The following is a 15,693-nucleotide window of genomic DNA, read 5'->3' on the forward strand; positions in this document are numbered from 1 at the left end:
AGGAGAGTGTCCAGGGAACATTTCAGTGGTGGACAGAAGGGGGAGACCAGGTTGGGACTAGACTGGGGCAGGCCTCTGACAACAGGAAAATAGGTATGAATCTACCCTGTAAGCAATGGGAGCCATCGGTGTTCGTTGAGGAAGAAAGTAAAAATTCAACCTATTTTAAAAGATGCTGCAACAAAAAAATAAAATAAATACTACAAGTATTTATATATTTATAAAGTCAGTGTATACTCTGGTTTTAAAATATTTCCTGATTTTAATAAATATCTTGCATTAAGTGTTCATTTTATCAGTCAGCCACTTTGATTGTCTTAAAATCTATTATATATTGATGAGGAAGCTGTCCCTCCAACTTATGAATACTACAACACTGCTGTTTTCTGTGTATACCATTTTTGATAGAAAACCCTATTTAATTGTTTAAATGAAATAAACCAAAAGTAAATACATTGCAAAAATACATTTTAATACATTGTGGAAAATACATAGTGAAAAATACATTGTATTAAAATGTGTTTTTTAAAATACATTTTAATACATTTAAAGTACATTGAACATTAGCATTTAGATAGTTATTTACAATGGTATTTACAATCAATTTTACTATAATTTTTGTGAACAGAAAGATAACTACAGAGAGCTAACTATGGACCTAAAACTATCTCCAGCTGCTTCCTTCTAACACACAAACCTGGGTAGAAAGGGGTAACAGTTAAAAGTGCTACAGTTCAAAATCATTCTGATTAAATTAGGTCCTGGCAAATTCTTCTGGGTTAAAAAATGCTAAGTCAGAAGAGGAGGCAAGTGTGCACAATCTCCACTTCCCCCCATTTTTACTGTGGCATCCTGACTCCACTGACTTGCACTTGAAGTAAACCTGTACCTGAATTCTGGGAAACGTCACAAACAACAGGCCTTCTAAATCCAATGTATTGCTTTAAGCCCATTATTATGAGTTTATAGCAGGTGGTTTAACTTTGGAATAGACTTCTTTAGATATCAATGCTAACGATCTATTAAACCTTTATTTTTAATTACAAAAAATTTAAAATTTTTCAATTATAGTTGACCTATTAATCATTTTTATGACTAATGACTGTTCTAATGGTCAAGAAATGACCAAGTGGGGTACCTCAACTGACAATGTTTCCTGTGTGCTTTTAGTGAAGTTAACTGTCTGCACTATAAAATCTTACGGTTTGATTGAAAGGCTTGTTTTGACTGATAACTGATATTAAGATCAACAAAATGATTCTGAATCCCTCTTTGCTACAGAAGAATTAGATGCAAATTTGAACGGCCTGAGCTAATAAAATTATCCACCGATCACTTTCCTTCAGGTTAAAGCAGCCAGCAGTCAGCCATGGCATTTCCTATATAGAAGTTTGTGTAACTTTGTGACAGATAAACTGGTCATAGCTACATTTTATTAAGTCCATCAGAAATCCAAACCTTAATTCATATTTTGTCCTTATAGAAAAATACAATCCATTTTATGAGTTTCTATAAATAAATTATGGATAAAAAATAGACAATGTTTTTAATGGTCTCCTTGGGAAGATACCCATGCAGACTGTAACATTTAACTTCAAAATATATTTCTTTTCTATCCTTTTTTGTTTTCCAAGTGACTAGTAATAAATAAACTAATGATTACTGTGTGGTAGGGAAAAACTTTTTAGTCATTTTTCCATCTAAGAATTTCATTAAATGAACATGTGGCATATCTTGCAGTAATATGAATAGACAATAACTGGAAATCCAGTTTTACTTTTTAAACTACAAATGGTTGGCAACTGTTTCCTTAATAGTTATTGCAGGAGTAGGTCCAACATGAGTCCATATATAGCCCTTTTCTGGTCTGGTGGGAATTGTGGGAAATGGTGATGAAAGTGACTTGAAATATTCAGAGGGTGCATGACAAACAAACTCCAAGTATTCCATCTTCCTGGGAAGATCCTCCTCTGGTCCTAAAGGCGTCAATGGAAAGGTTAAACACATTTTGAACATGGATATCATTATCATAAAATGTTAAAATTCCTAGACACTAGGAGAAACCAGTCTGGTCGTACCTGACGTTAGCCCTTGGAACATATATTACTATGAAGTTACTCATCATTTTTTCTATTTTAACTGCTTAAGGAATACAGCATTCTCCCCAAAACAGTGACTCAATATAGAAAGGAATCTTAACACATTGTATGCGGGAAACTTATTTATACGTTCTACTAGGTCTAGTGTAGTAGAGCGCGGGACACGTATTAATATGTTTTTTATAGACTAGCGGTAGAATGCGGGTAACGTATAAATACGTAAACTAAAGTTATCGTAATTTTACTGAACGTTGCCATTTGCGCAAAAAATTAGCAAAAATGGCCCGCGACACCTGTTAGCGCGTGATAAAAACTACCCGCAAACAATGTGTTAAAAAAAATAATATTTAGCCTATACAGTGTTTATTATATATGCCCGCACTGTTCTTAGTACTGACACATATCAATACATTGAATCCTCGCAAAGCCCTCTGTGGTAGGCACTATTATTATTTCCATTTTACATGAGGAAAATGAGACAAGGATTAAGGAACTTGCCCAACATCACACAGCTAGTAAGTGTATAGGCTACGAACCCAGACAGTCTGGCCCCCGAGGTTGTGCTCTGGCATCTGAGGAAGAGGAGGTGGGAGGGGAGCTGGAGGAAATTCTGTCATATCACTGCCTCTGCTGACAATCCTATCCAATCAATCAGGTAGAGGCCTGAAATTCGTGCACTCGTGGTGGGGGGAGGGCAGAGGGGAAGGAGGTCCCTCAGCCCAGCCTCGGGGAATGTCTGACTGATGGCTTAGGCTAGCTCCCCATGGGGATGTTCATTAGTGGGGCATCCTTAGCGCTGCCATGGAGACAGGAGAGGCTCCCGCCACCACCACTGTGCTCCACCACCACTGTGCTCGCCAGCTGTGAGCCCAGCTTCTGGCTGAGCGGTGCTCCCCTGTGGGAGTGCACTGACCACCAGGGGGCAGCTCCTGCGTTGAGCATTTGCCCCCTGGTGGTGTGGGTGTCATAGCAACTGGTCATCCTGCCAAAACCGGCTCTCTGACATCCCCCGAGGGATCCTGGATTGCGAGAGGGCGCAGGCCAGGGTGAGGGACACAACGGGTGCATTATCGGGGCTGAGGAGGAACACTGGAGGTTGGCCAGCTGAAGAGGGACTGCAGGAGGGCTCCAGGGTGTGTCCAGCCCGGCTCGCTCAGTCCCGATCAGCCGGACACCAGCAGCAAGCTAACCTACCAGTCAGAGCATCTGCCCACTGGTAGTCAGTACATGTCATAGCAACTGGTCAACTGTCTGCCCCCTGGTGGTCAGTGCCCATCATAGCAAGTGGTTGAGCAGCCTCAGCATATTATTAGCATACTAGAGGCCTGATGCACGAAATTTGTGCAAGAATAGTCCTTCTTTCCCCAGGCTGCTGGCACTTGCTATCCCTCTGGCACCCAGGACCTGAGCTTCCCTCTGGCCGCCAGCAGGCACCCAGGACCCGGGCTTCTCTCGCAGCACCAGCTTTGTCCGGAAGGTCCTTTGGGAGGACGTCCAGTCTAATTAGCATATTACGCTTATATCATTATAGATTATGCTTTGATTGGTTGAATGGCTGACCGGCTGACTGGACACTTAGCATAGTAGGCTTTTATTATATAAGATAAGCAGAAAACTGGTCATGTATCAAACTTGACATGCAGGAGACAATAACAATGAAATGTTATTTGTCCCTGAGTTCTCCCTAAAAAATGTTGTGTTTTCTCCTCAGTGCAAAAGTAACCCATGCCCACTGCAGAAAGGTTACAAAGTTCAGTTACAGAACTCTGAATACTTTCAAAATTGAATTACTCAGTAACTTCTTGTGAGTCTACATAAAGAATTATTTGTACCATTTCTTTTTTTTATTATTTTTTAAATTTTTTTAAAATTATTTATTGCTTAAAGTATTACAAAGAGTATTACAAATGTACCATTTCTTTTGGCAGCACTGAAATTAGTACAGTGGCTGCCATTTCAAAGATCGACAATGATGTTATAAAAGGTCTAGAACAAGCATGTCAAACTTGCAGCCCAGACAATATAATGGGATGTAAGAAACGTTTTAATAAAAATTTTATAACTTAATTTTTACAGTATCGTTATACATAATTATTAATAAAGAACTACAACGTTTGCTAATGACTGATTACTATAATCGTGTTGCATTCATTTCCCTTACATGCAGATGCACCATTTCTCTCCACCAATACTAGCAGCAAATATTTTAGCAGCTGACTGACACGTCATTAGTCTTGTACTGACTTGTTTGGTGTGCGCAACAGGAAATATTTTGCTTTTGGAGAGTAAGAAAAATAGGTTTATTTGCGTTACACTTATTAATTTGTGCAGTTATTCAGTGTCTGGTAAGTTAATGTTCAAGAAAAAATATTAATTTTTATTAAAATGTTCTATTATTTTCTGTTAACGATTACTCATTTATTTCAGCCTTTTGTATTCAGCATGTCTCTATCGAAATAAACTTACGTTTCTATGAAAATTGAAGCTTTTGTTTTTTTGTGGCCCACATACACTTAAACCTTGTTTATTTGAACCCTGTTAGCCTTTGAGTTTGACATGCTTGGTCTAGAATGATTATGTGTGACATGAAGAAGGATGCATATTGAGAATATGTAAGATTCTAGAAATAACTGTGATAGTTCCTTAAGAAATTATTTTTAGATTTTTATAAGTAACCTAAATAATTTATTGCTAGTTCCTGAGCAATAAATTCTTTTAATAGTTTAATCTTGGGTCACTTAAAAAAATTTTATCCACATTACTTTTTAGTAGGTGCATACAGGCCTAACTCTAAACAACTGGCAGCACTCAAAGCCCAGCTGTATAAAATGTTTCTGTTTTCTATAAAGCTCTCTATGTGTACTTAATGGTACTTATGCTTCTTTGTTATGGACTGAATTGCACCCTCCCTAATTCATATGTTGAAGCCCTAACCCTCAAATGATGGCATTTGGAGACAGGGATTAGGGAGGTTAATAAGGTTAAATGAGGTCATAAGGGTGGAACCCTAACCCGCCAGGATCGATGTTCTTATATGAAGAGACTGAAGAAGGACTGTGTACAACAAGAAGGTGACAGTCCACAAGCCAGGAAGAGAGCTCCACCAGCAACTAACGCTGACAGCACCTTCATCTTGGACTTCCAGCTTCCAGAACAATGAGAAAATAAATTTCTGTTGTTTAAGCCATTCAGTCTGTGGTATTTTGTTATGGTAGCCTGAGCAGACTAATGCACTCTTATACCTAATAACAGAGACTTACCTGGGTCCAAGGACCTGTACCATCTGACAAACTCACCTATGATGTAGGATGCAGGATCGAATCGGTCCGTGGGGCTAGAAAGAGTGGGGATGAGCCACGTCAGTGCTGCGCTCTTCTCACAGTACTGGTCCTGGATAAAACCCCGGATCTGAGCATAGTAGGATTTTCCATCTTGCTCATCAATCACAGAAACAACATCTCCAATTTGGTAATATACCCCCTGGTGGAAATAGAAGATAATCTCACATTTAAAATAAATAGAACAGCACCAGAGCTATGAATGGAAACTTCCTTAATGTAAAAGCAAGAGTTTTCAAAGTGGTCAGTAAAAGGGCTCTGAGAGGGACTGATAAACTTATGTGTATATGGTTGATGCCAATTCTAAAATTGTTTCACTTTTGAATGAAAAAAATTTTACACACACACAACTTGCATCTGGAAAAAATGTGCTTATAAAAATACTTTGATTTTCTATCACAACAATACTGTCCCTACTTTTTTGGATAGAAAAATTGAGCTGTGAAGTGCTGCTAAGTGCCTTGCTGAAAGCCTCCAAAGGCAGAGCTGCAGCTGAGGTTCCTACACTAGCTCAGCGGTCTGTTTCTATACTGGCTTGAAAATCAGTGCTTATCTGGTGAAAATATGCCCTATATCCCTTCCTCCTCAACCATCAATTAGGGAAAAGAGATACTACAAACTAAAGCCAAAGAAATGATAGAAGCTCTTCTGATTGTAATAGGTCTTCAGCGTAGGTTTTTACCCTCAACTTACCATACCTTTCCCCAGTCTCACTGGCAGCTGTCTCCTCCCTTCCTATTCTCTGTGATATTCTCCCACAAGACAGTTACTGGTATTTCTGGCATTCAAGGCTTCATGTCGTATCCATACTCTACTTCATACCCAACTAACTAACCTGTGCATATTTTGTGTTTAGAACCCTTATAACTCTGCCTCTGCCTTCTACCCTATGTCCTCTTCCCTGGGTCTTGAACTAGAAATAATCTCTCATTTGAACATCCATAATAGCTGATCCAAATATTTATGACACTCAGCACTTCCTTAGGTGGGTGCAGGAACCCGCCTGCAAGAGTGATTCATTGCTGCTTCCCTCAAAATAGGGCCTTGGCAGCAGATAAAGCTGCTGGGGTGTGCACCTAAACCACAAAAATGATTCTGAGAAAATATTTCCAGTAACTTAGTTGTGACATGAGCACCTTGGAGACCAGGAGTTTCTCCTGGACGCTTTATCCATATGTCCGAGGGTGACTGTTGCATCTGGATCATTATGGACGGGTAGAGTCAATGTGGGCCACATTCCCCTACCTGCTGGTTACTAACACATGGCACACAGTAATAAATTACTGATACTTGCAATAACAGGTCTCGTGCTTTCCATCGACATATGCCTTAAAAATCATTAGTACATGAAGTTCTTAGCTTAGTCAGTTGCTCCTGGACTTAATCTGTAAACTCTGTGTTTAGCTGTGAAAATAACGCACACATTTAAAAATGTGATAATTGTTCCTATTCACTGAGAGTTAGGTGCTTAAATATACATGATCTCACTTGACCAAATGAGTAGTTTCTATTTACAATCCCTATTTTATAGAATCTATATAATATAGATGAAGAAACATCAGAGAGCCCTGGCCAGTGGTGCTCAGTGGTTGGAGTTTCGGCCCTTGCACCGAAGGGTCATGGGTTTGATTCCCAGTCAAGGGCACATACCTGGGTTACAGTTTCAATTCCCGTCTTGGTCGGGACATGTGCGGGAGGCAACCAATTGATATCTTTCTCACATAGATGTTTCTCTCTTCCCCCCGACCCCGTTCTACTCTCACTAAAAAAATTATATATATATATGTATATATATATATGTGTGTATATATATCTCCTCAGGTAAGGATTCTTGGACTCCCTCTGTCTCACCATGGACTTCCAGTAGGTGCTACTCCCCACTGCCCTTATCCTCCCACTTCTGCTTAAAGGCATTTTAGAATCCCAGTGCTGACTACCCATTAGACATCCTCTACGCGTCTAAATCCTGCCTCTGTCCTTCTCACCCTTCAGTGCCATCACATTGTCTAGGATGGCTCACTCTCATAGCTCCACACCATACATTGATATTTTAAAAATGATTCTCATGATCTATGTTAAGAAACTCTCAAGATCCTAATCATATTTCAATAGGCAACTTCCCCTCCCATATCAGCTCTGAGTGAGATGTTTTATAACAGCTACCCCTGGGAGAAACAGCTTAGAGAAGAATAAAAAACACCATCACACAGACCTTCAGACCCACCCAACGTTTTAGTAGCACATTATACAGTAGGCCCAAATCGTCCCCAGTACCTCTACAGGTGTTTACCTTGTAGAAGATTGATTCTGCAGTGATTATGGTGGAAACTGACTCAGGCGCTTTGATGGGCTGTGAAAAAAAAAGGTAAAATTATTAGCACATTCATACTGTGTATGTGTGTATATAGGCATTTTTTTCCAACCATATATGAGAGTTCTGTAATTTGAGAAATACTAAATTTGTTGTTTGGTGACAAAAACTGCAAAAAGACAAATGATTTTCTGAATGTTGTCGCCAAGTGCAGTATGAATATTTCCACTGCTATTTCTGCTATCATTCGCTTAAAAATGGCTGGGAACTAGAGGACAAGCTTCTGATTATGCTGCTGAGAGCTAACACAAGCCCTTTCCAAAGCTTTATTACATTTTAACATTTTAGGTGTAAAAATATATTGCCTCTAATGCCCTGAGCATGACAGAAATGAAGTAAAAAATGGGTGAGCACTAAGTGAAAAAGTGCTTCCTTGATGACATTTTCCATCTCAACCTGACTATGGAACCAGCTATGACACTTGAGATATTATCAGAACCCACTTTCTAGCAAGCCTGAACTAAGGCTAAAAGAAATTTTCTTGGGAGTTCTTATTAATCTGCCACCATCCACCCACCACTGAAATCTGTTCTTAAGCTGAAATATACTCTTTTATGCCACAACAGAGAAAGCAGGCCTCCCAAAATATGTCTTGGTATCATCCTTGAAGAGTTCGCTAGAAAAATTGATACTGAAATAACTGCAGAGAATATAGTCTATCATACGTAAGAATAAAACATGTTTAAGTGATACAACTATAAATAATCAAATGAATATTTACTTAACATGTTTTGTCTAGCCAACAAATGCCTCATTTTTAGAAAATTAAATTATTAAAATCTTAAATGAATTAGAGGCAACTACTCTTAGTAAGGAAAGAATCCACCATCTGTACAATATACTGGAGGCCCCTCTGTGTTTTATGAATGAATATGCCTTTACTGGTCAGCCCGTCCTTCCTGTTCTGAAGAGGAAATGTTACACTGAGGATTTAAAGAGCCGCCTACAACAAACTGCCCATTGTGTCTGACCATGTCCCCTTGTGCTTACAAAGATAATGGGAACTTACTGCACGGAAAATGTGCTTGCAACCACCCCCACCACCAGTCTTTCAACAATCTGTTTTCTTACAGTGGAACAGGGAAAGGTTTAGCAAAATTTTAATGCGTATTCATCAAACTGATCCTAAGTCGGTAAAATGCATTTTTTTCTGGGGCTAAAATAACAAATACATAAACAAGTTCCAGTATTATTATTTACTCAGATCTTTAAAGAAGGAAAAAAGGTTTCCTGGTGTCCTTGGCCATACCATAGGCCTTTGCATAAAGAAGCCAATAAGACGCATCCCAGGCGCACGTTTCCTCTTCCTCTAGACGCCGACTGTGTACCTCCCAGAGGAAAAGGAGAAAGGCAAACCCCGCTTCCCGGAAAGAGGGGAAGTGCGGGCCACTCCCCGGTCGCCACCCAGGCGCTCCGGGGGAAGGAGGAAGGTCGCGGTGGGATGAAGGCTGTGGCAGGACACACTGCACACAACGCCATGCCAGTGGAAAAACAAAAACACAACCGCCTTACGTTTTTTAATTTAAAAATGTGTCTTCTCCCTTTTCCTTTAGTGGAAACCTTCTTCTCAGCAGCCGGAGCGGACTTGTACTTGGTGTTGCGGAGCCGAGCGGACCTCCTGTGAATTTCCTGCTTACTCTGCTACATCGAGAACAAAACAGAGAGGAATGAACCCACAGCGCGGGAAGGATGCTGTCCCGACGCAGCCACCCCACGGGGTCCCGGAGCGGAGCGCGCCCCTCATCCCGGCCCTTCCTCCTCCCGCTGGGCGACCCCGTTATCTGGGCTCCGGGAAGCAGGGCGGGGCCTCGGCGAGCAGCGCCGGAGCCTCCGAAAAGCGGACGTCTGTTCACGGGCACCGACAGCAGAGAAACACCCGGCAGCGCGGCCTCCGCCGCCCTCCGCGGGGAGCTGGTGCCGCCACTAAAAGGGCGCGAACGGGACGGAACGACGAGACGCCCCTCACACGGGGCAAGCCCTGCAGCAGGACCCTCGGTACCCCCTGCGCATGCGTGTGGCTAACGGGATGGCTGGTTGCTACCCAAAATATCACCACAATGGAGGGATTCCCAGGGGTTTTTAATTTTCTTGCTTCTTTAGACTATCAATTTCTCGTAAGAAAAGGTGCTTAGAATGGGCCGAGCCGGTTAAGATCTCATCGGGGTGGGGGCGGCCCGCGGGGGGGGAGGAGGGGCTCACCTGCTTGCCGCCCCCGCCCCCGTTGCTCTGCGAAGGGGCGGCCGAGGTGCTGGCGAAGGTGGCCGCCCCGAGGCCCCCGCCGCCGCCGCCGCCGCCGCCCCCGGTCCCGCCGGCGGCCCCCGAGCCCGCGCCCCCGCCGCCCGCGCCGCCGCGGCCAGAGCAGTGGAGGCAGAGGATGTCCCCCTGCGGGCTCTTCTTCCACATGGAGGACGACGTGGTCTTGCAGACGCTGCAGGTGGGCTTCAGGCCCAGAGGCATGGTGGCCGGCTCGGGCGGCCCGCGCGGGCGCAGCGACACGGGAATGGCGACCGCCGGCCCGGCCGCCCGATGGCCGGCCCGCCACGTCCAGCGACAGGGAGAGCGACTGGGCGCGGGCGCTCCCCTGTCCACGCCGGGACCGGGCCGCGGCCGCTGTCCCCGGAGGCCGGAAGCGAGTCCCCCCCGCGCCCAGCCCAGCACCACCCGGGTGCCCGCGGCGCCGGAGGCGGAGCAGCGGTCCTGAGGCAGCTTCCGGCGGTGGGCGGGACCCGCGCCCCGCTGACCGGAAGTGCGCCCGGGTAGGGGCGTGCGCGGCCTTTCAGTTTGCTGTTTGAGAGGTTTTGGTTTTAGGCCTAGGATTGGCGGGTAAAATACAGACTGTGCAATTAAATTTGAATTTCAGATGAGCAAAGAATATTTTTTTAAAAATATATATATCCCATGCAATGTTCGAATTTATCTGAAATTCTGCCTTAACTGGGCGTCCCGTATTTTCATTTGCTAAATCTGGCTCTCCTGCTCAGGACCCCTTTGCGCGCTTAACAGATAGCACCAGAGGCACGGATACATGGAGCAGACTGACGGCTCTCCGAGGGGAGGGGAGAGGGGGAACTGGATGAAAGAAGGTGAAGGGATTATCCAGGGAATATATATATTTCCAGGGGGGGCTGGGTGGAGGTGCGTAAAGGCGGGGGAAATGGGGACTTTTGTAATAGTAACTTTGTAATTATAATTTAGACCCCCAAGTATTTTTGTTTATATGGATTATATATCCATGGACATTTATGTGTTAGGAGTTGAAATAGACATTTCAGCCTAAGATGCCAAGCACACATTTATTTTTTTTAAAATATATTTTTATTGATTTCAGAGAGAAAGGGAGAGGGAGAGAGAGATAGAAACATCAATAATGAGAGAATCATTAATCAGCTACCTCCTGCACGCCCCCGACTGGGAATCGAGCCTGCAACCCAGGCATGTGCCCCCAACCAGAATCGAACCTGGGACCCTTCAGTCCGCAGGCTGACACTCTATCCACTGAGCCAAACCAGCCAGGGCAAAGCACACGTTTATTAACCATTGAGTGATGTCATCATACTTGGGTGATGTCATCATATGGCCTGTAGCCCTCTGAACAGTATGCCAGTGCAATGAGAGTGGAAAGGCAAGTAAGTGGCTTGGCACTGTTGGGAACCTGTTTTGACCCCAAGGACTCCCTGCAAGGGTCTTGGACTTCCCTGGACCACAATCTAGAACAGGTGGCTTAGGACCAACCCATGATGAAAAGCCAGCCCCCCACCAGGAAAAGGAATCTCTCCTCAGCTTCACTTAGTAAAGCTGTGGTTGCATACCTGTGTCCATGGTCCTGGGGTTTGGGGACTTGATGTATTTGGCAAGGTCTTGATGAATGTGTTGGTGGTGTGGGCTGATTGGGAGAGGGGAAAGGCCAATGGGTTGAATGCCTATGACGTCATGAAATCTCAGTGCTTATGACCCCCGTAGAACAAGATATTAATGTTCCTGTTCTACTGTTAGCTGATCAACAGAGGAGCCATGATGTGGACTGGCTGCCAAAACGGTGGCTGCTCTTGGTGTCATACCTGGACAGGCCTTTAGAGCAGCCCTGGGGTCGGGCTGTGGCTCGGTCATCCTCTCTCTGAGTCAAGGTTTTCCCAACAGTAAAACAGAATATTAACTATTCTCCAGGGCTGTTACGGGGATTAAGATCAACTGTAAAAGTGGTTGAGGAGAATAGGTAAAGAATGCTGTTCCCTTATTTTAGAACGATACACTCTGTGAGGGGCATCTAGATATGCACTTTCATGCTCCCTAATTTCTTTCTCCTGGTAATGTTTCCCCCTCTGCATCTGATCTCCTCTCCAAAAACATCAAGTCCCCAAACCCCAGGACCATGGACACAGGTATGCAACCACAGCTTTACCAAGTGAAGCTGAGGAGAGATTCCTTTTCCTGGTGAGGCCCCTGGTTCATCAACTTCCTCTCCACCAAAGGATGCTATCCTGGGTGGGGTAAATAGCCGCCTGCATGACCACACAGCATCCCCTTCTCTCCATTTCCCCTCATTCCACTGATCACCATCTTCTGTTCTTGACAGCTCCCTGGTCACACCCTCTACCCTCTGAAGAACTCCATTTTTTTCCTTGTAAAAAATTTTTACAACCTTTTAAAATGAAGTATAATACACATACTGTAAAGTATCCAACTCGTTCCTGCACAACTTATCACAAGGTAACCTCACTTGAGCAACCAAATTAATAGAACATTACTACCATAAGAGGAGTCCCCTTGCACTTGCCCGATACACAGAAAGGTCCACTAGCATGACTTCTAACACCATAGATTTTGTAGATTCCCTTTGTCAGGTTAAGGAAGTTCCCTTCTATTCCTATTTTTGTCACAAATGCAGAATTTTATCAGATCGTGTGCCGTGCCAGCACAGCCAAGGGTGAACCTGAGGAGGGGTGGTGAAGGATTGAAGAAAAGACAGACAAGAGAATACAGCTGGGGCTCGGTGGATCTCCCGTGCCTGGATGAGGACATAAAAGACCCAGCCTGCAAGCCGATGCTTTATTTTATAGTCTGATTAAAACAAGGGTAGATGAACATGTATACAAATGTTCTTGTTTTGGCAACACTTGCTGCACCTCCCACAGTCCAATATCTACTTAGGAAGGAATTAGAGAGGGCTACAAGGTCAGGCTTAACTATGCTAGGAGAGCTCTGCCCTCCAGGCTGGGACTTGTTTGTGGCCACAGGTCAACCCAAGGCTTGACTCTAGCCGCTCCCTATAAAATAGTTTTTTCTATGAGATGAGCATAATCCTTTTTTTTTCTTTATCAACTTACAGATCATACAGATTTCTGAATGTTAAATTAACATTGAAACTCCTGGAATGAATCCAACATGATTGTGATGTGCTATTCTTTTCACACATTGCTGGATTTGGTTAATATTTTAAGATTTTTGCATGTCCATGAGTGAGATAAGTGTATAATCTTTTTTTCTTGTAATATCTTTGTCAGACTTTGGCATCAAGGTTATGTCAACCAATGTAAGGATTTGGGATTTTATTCTGAGTGATACAGGAAACTATTCAAGGCTCTGACATGTGCTGATATGAAAAGATGTCAGAGATAATTAAGAGGGGGGATAGCCATACATTTAACCAAGGAGGTGAGAGAACTACATTGAAAACTAGGAGACATTAATGAAAGAAATTGAGGAAGACATGATAAATGGAAAGCTATTCTGTGCTCATGGATTGAAAATATTGATATTGTTAAAATGTCCATTCTACCAAAAGCAATATATAGATTCAATGTAATCCCTATAAAAATTTCAATGGCATTTTTCAGAGAAATAGAACCAACAATCCCAAAATATGTATGGAACCACAAAATACCCCAAATAGCCAAAGCAATCTTGAAGAAGAACAACAAAGCTGGAGGCATCATGCTCCCTGATTTCAAACTACATTACAAAACCATAGTATTCAGAACAGTATGATACTGGCATAAAAACAGACACATAGATCAATGGAACAGAATAGCCCAGAAATAAACCCATGTATATACATATGGTCAGTTAATTTATGGCAAAGGAACCAAGAATATACAATGAAGAAAGGACAATCTCTTCTATAAATGATGTCAGGAAAACTGGACAGCCACATGCAAAAGAATGAAACTGGACCACCACCTCCTACAAAAAAAACAAAAATTAACTCAAAATGGACTAAAGATTTGAATGTAAGACCTAAACCATAAACCTCCTAGAAGAAAATATATGTGGTAAGCTCCTTGACATCAGTCTTGGCAATGATTTTTTTTAAAAAACTGATACCAAAAGCAAAAGTAAATAAAAAACTTCTGCACAGCAAAGAAAACCATCCACAAGATGGTTAGGTTACCAAACCGGAGAAAATGTTTTGCAAATCATTTATTTGGTAAGGGGTTAATATCCAAAATATATGAAGAATTCATGCAACTCAATAGCAAAAAAAAAAAAAAAAAAAAAAAAAATCTGATTTTTTAAAAATGAGCATAGGATCTGAATAGACATCTTCCCAAAGAAGACATACAGCTGGTCAACAGGCACATGGAAAGATGATCTAAATCACTAATCATCAGGGAAATGCAAATCAAAAACCGCAATGAGATATCTCCTCATATCTTTTAGGATGGCTGCTATTAAAAAAGAAAAAAAAAAGATATATGTGTTAGTGAGGATGTTAAGAAAAGGAAACCTTTTGCACTGTTGGTGGGGATGTAAATTAGTGCAAACACTATGGAAAACAGTATGGAGGCTCCAGTCATAAAAAATGAAAGACATCTTGCCATTTAGGACAACATGGATGGATCTTGAGGACATTATGCTAAGTTAAATAAGTCAGACTGAGAAAGACAATACCATATAATCTCACTTATATGTGGAATCTCAAAAAACAAAAAACCAAACAAACCTAAAACAAATAACCAAGCTCATAGATACAGAGAACAGACTGATGGTTGCCAGAGGTGGGGAATGGGCAAAATGGGTGAAGGGGGTCAAGAGGTATAAACTTACGGTTATAAAATAAACAAGTCAAGGGGATGTCAAGGGCATGGTGACTATAGTTACAATACTGTATTGCATATTTAAAAGTTGCTAAAAGAGTAGATCTTATAAGTTCTCATCACAAGAAAAGAAAATTTTGTAACTATATATGGTAATGAATGTTAACGGTACTTATGTGTGATCACTTCACAATCTATACAAATAGCAAACCATGCCCTAGCCGGTTTGGCTCAGTGGATAGAGCGTCAGGCCTGTGGACTGAAGGGTCCCAGGTTCGATTCCGCCTGGGTTGTGGGCTTGGTCCAATGTGCAGGAGGCAGCCAATCAATGATTCCCTCTCATCATTGATGTTTCTCTCTCTCTCTTCCTCTCCCTTCCTCTCTGAAATGAAAAATATATATATTAAAAAAACAACAAGTAGCAAACCATCATGTTGTACACCTGAAAGTAATTAATGTTATATATAGATTATACTTTATTATAGCTTTTTTAAAAGGGGAAAAAAGCAATTTACAGAATAGTATATAGAATATGATCATTTTATGTAAATTTAAAAGCTCCATGTATGTGATGAGTACATATTTTTAGTCATTTAGACAAAGAACCTGAGAATTGATGGCAACAGAGGTGATGAGGAAGGGAGACTTTCAATTTTCACTTTGCACTATTTTGTATTGTTTAAAATGTTTTGACACGTGCATGCATTTTAAAATTTAATTACAAGAAGAATGCAGAAAAAGAAGAGAAACAGGAGGAGGCAGGAAGGAGAAAGTATCAAATGGAAAAGGAAATGAAGGCAGCTCTTTGGCCCTCAAAGCTGTCTCCTAGCTGGAGGTGGTGGTGTAGAGTG

The 15,693-nt window shown here is 42.2% G+C and overlaps 1 protein-coding gene across 2 annotated transcripts; it reads right to left on the minus strand.

The window, feature by feature from the left end:
- Positions 1-451: 451 nt before the first annotated feature.
- Positions 452-10,508, minus strand: GATAD1 (GATA zinc finger domain containing 1). Of its 2 annotated transcripts, none has more exons than XM_036328210.1 (5): positions 10,008-10,508; positions 9,321-9,446; positions 7,728-7,787; positions 5,396-5,579; positions 452-1,976 (listed from the first exon to the last, which is right to left on the minus strand). In XM_036328210.1, the coding sequence occupies exons 1-5, from the start codon at positions 10,263-10,265 to the stop codon at positions 1,786-1,788; spliced, it is 819 nt and encodes a 272-aa protein (XP_036184103.1). In that variant the 5' UTR covers positions 10,266-10,508; the 3' UTR covers positions 452-1,785. The 2 variants fall into 2 exon arrangements, with proteins under 2 accessions (XP_036184103.1, XP_036184102.1); XM_036328209.1 differs by having other exon boundaries at positions 9,321-9,449; positions 10,008-10,507.
- Between the last annotated feature and the right edge of the window lie 5,185 nt (positions 10,509-15,693).

The sequence above is a fragment of the Myotis myotis genome, unplaced genomic scaffold (genome assembly GCF_014108235.1).
Source record: "Myotis myotis isolate mMyoMyo1 unplaced genomic scaffold, mMyoMyo1.p scaffold_m19_p_11, whole genome shotgun sequence".
Classification (NCBI taxonomy): domain Eukaryota; kingdom Metazoa; phylum Chordata; class Mammalia; order Chiroptera; family Vespertilionidae; genus Myotis; species Myotis myotis.

Excerpts from the sequence above, each read along its gene's own strand:
- GATAD1 (XM_036328209.1), bottom strand. The coding sequence starts at position 10,265 with ATGCCTCTGGGCCTGAAGCCCACCTGCAGCGTCTGCAAGACCACGTCG. Across the intron at positions 9,450-10,007 it reads GGGGCGGGGGCGGCAAGCAG|CAGAGTAAGCAGGAAATTCA; the intron begins GTGAGCCCCTCC and ends TTCTCGATGTAG. Across the intron at positions 1,977-5,395 it reads TCCTGCATCCTACATCATAG|GACCAGAGGAGGATCTTCCC; the intron begins GTGAGTTTGTCA and ends TGACGCCTTTAG.